This window comes from Chelmon rostratus, chromosome 4 (genome assembly GCF_017976325.1).
Source record: "Chelmon rostratus isolate fCheRos1 chromosome 4, fCheRos1.pri, whole genome shotgun sequence".
Taxonomy (NCBI): domain Eukaryota; kingdom Metazoa; phylum Chordata; class Actinopteri; order Chaetodontiformes; family Chaetodontidae; genus Chelmon; species Chelmon rostratus.
Window position 1 is genome coordinate 1,952,700 of NC_055661.1, and position 9,985 is coordinate 1,962,684.

Consider the following 9,985-nt stretch of genomic DNA (forward strand, 5'->3'; position numbering starts at 1 on the left):
TTTGTGACAGTGAAGTTCTTATAAATGCAGATTTACCATCGAGAATAAATTCACAACCACATTCGTTCATATATTATATTAAGCTAAAACTTATGGTTTGCATCTTTAGCAAGAGCTTTAAACGCAGGTATGCACATAACTGCTACACAGGTACACATGCACAACAAAGTTCAGAAATGTGTCATGTCAGTTGTTTCAAAACACGCCTTTGTATACTGAGCGTTTACGAGACTGCTTACAATCTGGTTTTGTCTGTGTGTGCTGACCGACCTGCACAGGCCAAAACGGACGGACTCATGAAGCTGTTCAATGATGTCGGTTTGAATGACTGGACGACAGAGTTGGTCGGCATGTGAAAAGTGGGGGCTGCTGTCAACATCAGTATGTTTTACATTTCAGCATTTTACCGAAACTAGTTTACTGCACACATCCTTAAAAACTCTGCTGATTAAAAGGTTTTGTTTTTTCATGAAATACTGTTGAAAATATCAGGACTTTTGTCGACCATTCAAATGCAGATGGCTACGAGTGATAATAGTGACCTGCAGCATATCTGCAAGAGTGTTTTCAGTGATCTGGCCAACATAATTGACACTGGCATCATTCTGAAGGCCACTTAAGGCCAAACGTTACATTTCACCAGTAGTAAGGTTCTAAGAATGCCAAGGGTGTGGCAGTATAGTTTTAGAGGGCCAAACACATGAAAATGATGATTTGTGCTGCCAAAAAAAAATACAAAATCTGATACTGGACACATTTTTTGTGCACGTCTGAAAAGCAAGGGAGCTACAAAGGAAGTGTTCTTTGCTGCTGAACTTAAAATACTGGTTGAACGGAAGATGTGTATTGGACTGCAATAGGGGATATATGTGAGGAAGTCTAAGTGAAATACCCTAATGTTGTCAGTAGAACAAAAAGATCAGCTGTCTCCTGGAGTTGTGAAAACCTAATGTTGTACCTAAGGAGTATTGTTGGCTGCTTAAACCATAACACGCTAAACTGTGCCCGCTTTAAGCCATTAAAAGTTAGGAAAAATACATCCTCAAGTAGGAAACAGAAAGAAACAGAAAGGGGAAATCATGTAGTAAAAAAAGCAGGTTGTTACACTGCTCATCTTTTTTCTTATTTTATGGTGCTCTACATATAACTCTGTATACATATAAATTAACTTTATAATGCATATTTTAATTTATCCATCTCTTGTTGTTTCTCCTCCCTATAGTCTCCTTTCCTTTCCAGACTTTAAATTTTAGATGGAATTTCCACTGCAGCAAAGGTCTCATGGTCAATACTCTAAATGCAGTAACAATTTGTATGTATTTACATCCTGTCCTCTACATGGGGACACTCTTAAAATCTGTACTGCATGAGCACAAACACACAGTTTTTAGCATGCCAATTTTGTTTTTCTGCCATTTTACCAGCAAATGGCCCTGTCCTTCAGTTAATATGGACAAACGCAATCTGACTATTTGGCACTGGGAGAGGGGCCCCATCTTAGTAAATAATAAAATATTCCCTTCGTCTGTTTACATATTAAGGAGGTTTGCATTTCTTTTTTTTTTTCCTCCTGTAATGTGTTTGTGTTTGCTGTGTCAGTCTACAGGAGGTCGGTCTCCTTCAGAGTGGACTGGTGATCAGCAGTCCTGACATCAGTGCTGTGTTTCCTTTCTAGTCATACAGATGACAACACCTCCTCCGATACCTCCCTCTCTCTGTCCTTCCTCTCAGCTCTCTCCACATCCATGACAGTGAAGAGAGGCTCCTGGGCTGTCACTGAGTCCTGTCGGTGTTTAGCAGAAGTGAATGGTGTCTTGATGAAGGCCTCAGAGTAACGTTTCTTCATCTCTGAGTCTGGACAGAACAGGTATTCATAGAGGGCTGCAGCCAGAGCCCCACCCAGCAATGGACCCACCCAGTACACCTAACACACACACACACACACACACACACACACACAGGAAAGACACATGAAACTGAAAATACTGAAACAGTTGATTCATTGCAATGGATAATGATGTATGGGAGGTGTTTATAGACACTATCTTTGCCATTTCCAAACATTTCTGTAACAGTGATTATACACAAAAAAATGCATTTTTAAAATTTTACTTTGCTCTCAACCCAAAAACATACCTCATCTAAAATATAGAACATGGGTGTGATGCAAAGCTACCATCTGTATCTGTTTCTGTATCTGCTGGGGTCACGAAAATATCTGTATTCAGATTACACTCGAAGTGGGCGTGCCTTATAAGGAACCTCATAAGAAAAGGTCTAGTCTGCTTTATTTTCTGTTGAATATTTTTCTGCTGCTGGTTTTACTGCTCGTTTATTTTAATCATGTACCTGAATTACTCAAATAATTAAGATTTTTATGTGAACACCACTCTCAGACATACATAATGATCCCTGTGGAAACCAAAAGTGAAACTAGATCATGATTGCTGCCCCTTGTTGTCTCCATGTCTAAAAACTTGCACTAGTGCCCTCTAGGGTGGAACAGTTTCACTATAAATGCATCAGAACTTTCTGTGCATCGGTGGCCCAAAGCATGCAGATGGCTTGGCTGTACTTAGACTCAGATAAAATCAGCAAAGTGGACATGCTGATGTTCAGAAGGTATAATGAGGATGATGGAAATATCATTAGTTTTGCTCATAGATTATATTAAACATAGACGTAGTCTCTGTGAGCCAAACTCCTAATCCAAAAAATGGTCAAAGGGGTGGTGCTTGGGTGGAGCTGAGGCAGACCAAATGAAACCTGTTTGCTGAAATCTAGCAGCTAGCTGTCACTCAAAGTGGCCATGCCCATAATTATGACTTAAGCCTTGATATCATTTCAAAGAGTGAGTTATATAAAAATCACCATTGCCGTCCCTAGAGCTATGCTGCAACCACGGCTAAAAAGAAAGACAGAAAGAAAGTCAAAACAAGAAGAGACGAGAGACTTTAGCTTCATGGCAATAAAGTGGAGTCGACAGATGAGTGGACAGACTGGGTGTGGTGATCCTAATGTGGCTGTGTTATGAATGTCCTGCCTACACTTTTCAGTTTTAGTGCATCACCATCTGTGGCAGACAACAAGCAGACAAATCTCTTCGCTGTTATTCTGAGAGCAGGATACACAGACTGACTGTCCATATGTTCATCATCATCATAAGGAAAAAATATCATAAGTCACTGTTGAATACAACCAACAGTGTTTCTAGTCTACATGATAGGATCAATTAAATCGATGAAAAGTGGATAAAGTCAGATAACAAATAAATCAGTAGAGAAGTTGCTTGTTTCAAATATTACAGTTATATTAGAAATGCCATAAAATAAGGAAAAGTGAAGTAATGTAATAAATTGTTTGTATACACCTTTCATATGGGAAGTGCTTTACAAGAAAATGTTACAAAAATAATGAGTCTCTCATGAAACATGAGGCACATTAACCAAACCTGAGCAACAACAGACACATCCAGTTCAACCAGAGCCAGAGAAAGACTTCCCTGTTCATGATGCCATACCTGCAGAAGCAGGTACATCACAACCGAGAGGGCACAGGAAATGAAAGAGACAGAGAAAATGTCTACAGAGATAACTTTGAAGCCACTGTGAAATGATGGAAGAAGCAGAAAGAATATCAAAGCTTCTCCAAGGAGATGGGACTACTACAATCAAAGCTCAAAATCGAAACAAGAAACGACATCAAAGCTGAGAGAACACACAAAGCCACACAATACTAATGAGACGTCAGGATGCCAGGCTGAAGAGTGGCAAGTCAGCTCAGAGATGCTCTGCTGGTTGGTGAATACGATTCAAAGAGAACCGATCCTCTGCTTTGTTATTGGGGAAAAAATAAAAACCCAAAGGCTGTTTAACAAAGCAGAAAGACAACTGAGACCAAACAAAAAGTTAATGTTGGACAACTGTGCAAGAACTGCAAAATGCATTCAACGTCTATTATCATCTAATCAACATTCCCATGTGGAGAGGCAGCGTTAGGAACAGTATCATATCAAGAATATTTCCTACAAAGTGTGGCCGTGTGGAAGTTCTGCGTACTACAGCCTCTGATGGATAATGAACTATAAGAAAAGCGTCGTTACCCAGTGGTTTTCCCAGCTCCATGTGACCATGGCTGGGCCAAAGGATCGGGCAGGGTTCATACTGGCTCCAGTGTAGGGAATCTGAGGGAACAATCACAACTGAAATCATACAGACCTGATGTCCACAAGAAGCATGGAAGAAGAAAGACAGTGAGACATTCAGTAAATAGTGGAATGTTGAAACAAGCCCTCCAAACTAAATGAAAGAATACATATTTTTGTAATTGGTACAAATTAGCATTTCCTGATCTAATGCACCGATCAGCACGACGGCATCATTTGTCACTGCTTCCCCAGATCATTAGAAATGACCGTTCTGTTTCTCTGAAGGAAATCTCACTCGTCTTTGATGCTGCTCCTACAGGTACTGTTTCACTTTTCAAAGGTTCGAAGGGAAATGACAACCCCCCTTTACTGTTAGAGGCAACTCAAACAGCTGTTGAGAGTTTTTTTTTCACATGTTCTAAAAACAAAAATAAGACATGGAGTTTGGCTATTGCCAAATTTTTCTTAACTGACAAATCAAAGACATCTTCTTTGAAATGCTTCAAAGGTTTTTCCCAACCAATCATTGTTTACAGAAACTTATGAAAGACATTAATGTAAGTTGTACTTTCCATTTATTCTTTTTATCTTACTCTTATCTGCATACAAAACAACTGCAAGCCTGATTGCTGTGGGTGCAGTGGTTTGGGGCATTTCTATCAGCAGAGAATGGATATGACACTGAACCCTCTTTATCTTTACAGGTTATTATCTATTTCTATGTCTGTATTTATAGTAAAAACAGGACCAGTGTAGGGTACTTACAGCAAACAGGTGACCAGCACACACAGACAGGCCAATAGCCAAAGCAGATGAACCCTTCAGGTCAGTGCGTTTGTGGTCACAGGTAGCAAATACAGTGAAGACCAGCTGAAAGGTGATGAAGAGCTCGACAACCAGAGCGTTTCCCACTGAGATGTTTGAATTTACCTTTGTGAGAAACACAACAGCAGCACAGACATACATCATCAGACATGAACAGCCTTTAACACCTTGTGTTATCTGTATCTGAATATAATACATGCAGAACACACTGCAGTCCATTCAGTTCAGCTGGACCGTGTCTAGAGGCAGTCTGTGTGATTAGATTTCAGCTCTGTGTGAATACAAAATGTATACTCTGTGACCTTAACCTCAAGGAATAAATTCAGCTGACACGTGGAAACGTCACCTAACTCCTCAAGTGGCACATTTACTAGAAAATGTAAGAACATTGATGTTGTACTAATCAGAAAATAAAACATAGCACCCATGTCAGAATTCTTATGTATGTACAGTCAGGGCTGTCAACAGACTTGCTGGGGCCTGGGGATAAGAGACCATCATAGGGCCCCCCAAGCACCCCAATCCCCTCCCTCCTTAAGTGCGCCAGAGCGGGGTCAAACCATTCTCTGCTAAGATGGGGGGTAGGGGTGTTGTGCAAAAAAAGGAAAATATATATATTTGAAATATTTAATATGTTAAAGTTTTTAAGTATATGTTGAGTAGAAAATAATACTTAATTCATCAGGCAATGATTTAATTAAAAAGAAATATTTGAATGTAAAGTAAAACAATTAAGGGTCATTCAGGGGCCCCTATGGTCCTGAGGCCCGGGACAACATACCCGGTTGCGCCCCCCTGTCAACGGGCTTGTGTACAGTAATTATTGTTTTATTTGTAGACAAGTAATCCTAAAGTCAATCTGTTGTTATTCTTATATGTTTTACAATTTAAAATCAAGTGACTTTACTGTGAAATAAAAGGCGAACAGTTAATGGTTAGTTAAATGTTCATTGCTTTTGAAAAATATAGACATACCATGGTGACCCCGATGCCACCCCTAACAGAGGCTGGGGTGACCCCGAACAGAATGGCGGCCCCCGCTATGGCTCCTGCACATTGGGCCAGCAGGTAGAAGACCGCTTTAGCCAGACTGAGCTTCCTGGTCACCACCATGGCCGCTGTGACTGCCGGGTTGATATGAGCACCACTGATGTGGCCGAAGCACTGCACCATGGTGGCGATGCTCAGGCCAAAGCAGAGTGAGATGAGCAGCAGGTCAGGCGGACGGGGATCCTCCTCAATGGCCCCCCAGTTGATGGTTGAGCCGAGGCTCAGCAGGACGAAGAGCAGCATGGCAAAGAACTCAGCCCCCACGCAGCGCCAGAACTCCTGAGTCCAGATACCCTTGAAGGCCGTCATGGCTTTGTCTCGAGCACGGCAAGACGTAGACCAGAGCTGACAGTGTGGTGAAGGGCAGGAGAAGCAACACCTCCTGGAAGGGAGAATCAATAAGAAGTGAAAATAATGTATGAGAGAAATGACCATGACCATAACACCTAAACTCAAGCTTGAAAGAGCATAAATGTGAAAGAGTGTTAGCTTTTTGGGTCTCCTCCAAATGAAACAACCGAACATGTGGTTGGTAGCTGCTCTCCAGAAGAACACAAAGAAGGATTTTCTAATCTGCTGCCCCTGTCAGCAGGACAACATCATTTTTCTGTGCATTCACAAGTGCTACTCATCAGCGCTGAAAAATAAACCTGTCTCATGATGTGACAAAGCTTGACAAAGCTTGGCTGTTGGCAGGAAACAAGCGGCTCCCCTGTTGAAGTCTGATGTTTTGTTGACACCCAGCCTGACCTCCTGCTATCTCCTCTTTTCCTCCTGACAGACAGGAGTCATCACTCCTACGAGAGGTTTTTGTTGCTGAAATGATGATTGTGACATTTTTCGGTGGGAGGTCAGTCTTGTTGTCAGGGTGGGGAAGAAAAGTCACATTCAGTCTACAATGAATCAATACAGAGATTCCACAAATCAATTCATCTAACTTTAATACAGTGACATTATGTTGGTGGAACAGAATGCTGCACAGTGAAGTGTCCCGAAGGTGTTTAAGCTCTGAGCCACTTCAGCCAACGCAGGTGAAGAAATGAATGTAGTCTATTTGAAAAGATCTGTCGTTGCACAGCAACAATGGCTGTTCCTGCAGCAGAGAGGGTGTTCTCCACCGCTGAGGCCTTACAGTTCCTAACAGCACTCTTTTTTTTCACTTACTAAAGAACACGTAGTAACTTCTGTTTGTATGAAAGACATTCAGTCAGTGGTGGTGGTCAGTGAACTACACTTTCATTTCATAATTCATCATTACATACTTGCAAGTATGTTACAGCCTACAATTCTTTCAATTCTTTTCATAAATATTTTTTTAACTAGTTATTAGTTATTTTGTTAGCTGTCACCTATTGTTTAAGTTTATAATAGTGGTGCATACTGTATTTACAAGCAAGCACATATGCAATTTATTAAATGTGTTCCATGGAGAAGGTTGCATGGTGAACCTGGAGCCTTCAGACCCCCTGAAGGTCTGGAGAAGTGAGGAGATTGGACAATTTTGCCCAGTTGTTCTGGCCTTGATTCTGTTTTTAGCATGGCTTCCATAGTAAGTCAAAAGAGCGTTGTCTGATCTCTGCTCAGTGGAGTGAAAAAGCTGTGTGATTTAAGCAAAGCTGAGTAACAGTGATGTCATTAAAGAAAGCAACATTTATTGAGTTCTGGATAAATTATTTTGTGGTAGTTACATGAATTGCATTTGTGTTTGCTCATATTGTAGGCACCACAAAAGTACAATATAAACTGAAATGACAGGAACTTTAAAGTGACACTTGCAACATAGTGCTTATTTCTACATTTGTGGTCAACCCCCTCAGCTCAAGATTAATCCAGCTCCCTGATCATAATCAAAAAAACATGAAAACAAGGGTGGCATTCAGGATGAATGCCTCTTTTATCTTTAAGTATCCCTCAAGTATTATTACACTGATTGGTTAATAACCTAATAACCTACATTTTTTATTTATTTACTTAAATTAATATACATAAAATTTCACATCAGTCTTTTTCTGCAAAAGAAGCTCGATAGGTTTGGGTAATGCATGTGATAAGACACAGGAAACAGCACTTGGTTTACATCTATACATTTCATAATGTCTGAGAGCCCCACATGTGTATGATGCAAAGGCTCCTATCTGTCCCTTTCATTAAGGAGCTCTGACTGCTCTACATGTAGATTAAAGTGCTTTCTTTGTGCTTTGATTCAACTGGAAGCAGTGTCCTACCATCACAAGTGAAAGAATTTCATACAATAAATGTGTGGGCCCCTTTCCACTTTTGCAGAGCATGCATGGGAGCACAAACATAATGCTCCTGCTACACTTCAGACTACAGTACACAATAGTTTTATTCCCTAACTTTTCTTAGCGTGGACACATTCGTATATTAGTATAGTTTATATTTGTTCTTTGTTTTCATAAATCTAGTTATATGCGCTATACAAAACAAAATGAAATAATATTAACAACTCTAATACTACTGGTGCTCTTTATAGTAGCAGAAGAAGTACTAATAGCACAAACACTAGTAGTAGCCAGAGTAGGAAGAGCAGTGGGAACAATAGTACAGGTGGTCAGGTAACACAGCTTTATCATGCAGTCAGTGCAGGCAGGGTCCTATCCTAAAGGTAAGAGGAAGTCATCGCCTTAAAGTCAATCATTTTCCTAACAGTCGTGTGTTATTGTAAAATCTACCATAGTTGTTGCTTTACAGATGCTGGTTGTCAATATTACTGTGGGCCTTCGTTTAAAACGGACCATTTTAAATCCCAGAGCAAGTCAAGCAATTATTCAGCACGGCTGTTTGCGCTAAATCTAGAGCAAGTCAATGCTCTGGCACCATATATCCTGTAAATCTCTATTTAGCCAGCAAACCACTTTTGTGAATCCCTGTGGTCATAAATAATGAGACAAAAACCCAAATACACTGCAGCCCTGACGGTCAAACCACACACCGAGGCATGGCTTTTTCTCTCATCACGTCTGATTTTATATGTTTTAAAAGATTCTTTTTAAACAGGATTGTAGCTCCTCCTGAGCAGCAGCAGCACACCACCAGCAGCAATAACAGTAGGACTGTCGGGTTAATGGTCGCAGGAGCAGCGAGCGGTGACTAGTTTACTGCGCCGGACACTGATAATATGACACTCAGTCATCCACAGATCTAAACTCAAAGCCAAAGTTAATTATGTCCCGAAGAAGAACAGTAAATAAGTGACTTATATCCTTCATAGTTTATCACACAGTCCACTCGTTGCAAAAACTAGGAACAGAAGGAAACTCATGGCTTAGTATTGCGCCACAGTTCGTGCTGTTACCTTCGCTTTCCAGCTCCTGTGCGTCTTTACGCGTGTACTCACCTCAGGCGCTCCAGAGCCCCGCCGCTCTCCGTCATGACTCCACCCGCCTGGTGGATGTTCCCGTCTTTTATAGCGGGGGTTTGTGCGTGTGTGCGCTTGTTTGTTTAAGGTTAGGGTCTGGTTTATCCTGGCACGACCTGGATGGGATCGGATGAGAACTGAAGCAGCGACACAAAACTAGCTCACGTCATGGATTTTTTATTATATGATGATAATCTGATCGTATTAGTCGAATACTTAATTTGAGTCTCTACTTAGTTGTTGTTTTAGGACATTAAATAATGAATCCAATCATGAAAAACTAAAGCAATGAGGTCAGTCCTGCTTAATATATAAATAAATTCTGTGGTGGCTCTTAAATTCAATTCAATTACAGGTGCTTTTTAAAGAAGTTGATTTGATTCCATTCATTTTGGACACTGAATAAATTAGAGAGCTCTGGGCACCGTCATGTTTCAGTGTTATACTGGCTATAGAGAACATTCAGGAAATGATTCTTTTGAAGCACCACACAGCTCTAAGACGAGCAGCATGAGCAGTTCAGCAGGGACACCATGTTTGACTGAAGCTTCACCTCACTTCATTTGACCAAAAATGAGTATTAT

The 9,985-nt window shown here is 40.7% G+C and overlaps 1 protein-coding gene across 1 annotated transcript; it reads right to left on the bottom strand.

The window, feature by feature from the left end:
- Window positions 1-1,675: 1,675 nt before the first annotated feature.
- LOC121605076 (aquaporin-4-like) lies at window positions 1,676-9,415 on the bottom strand. Its single transcript, XM_041934837.1, has 5 exons — window positions 9,381-9,415; window positions 5,948-6,404; window positions 4,913-5,077; window positions 4,103-4,183; window positions 1,676-1,924 (listed from the first exon to the last, which is right to left on the bottom strand). The coding sequence occupies exons 1-5, from the start codon at window positions 9,413-9,415 to the stop codon at window positions 1,676-1,678; spliced, it is 987 nt and encodes a 328-aa protein (XP_041790771.1).
- Between the last annotated feature and the right edge of the window lie 570 nt (window positions 9,416-9,985).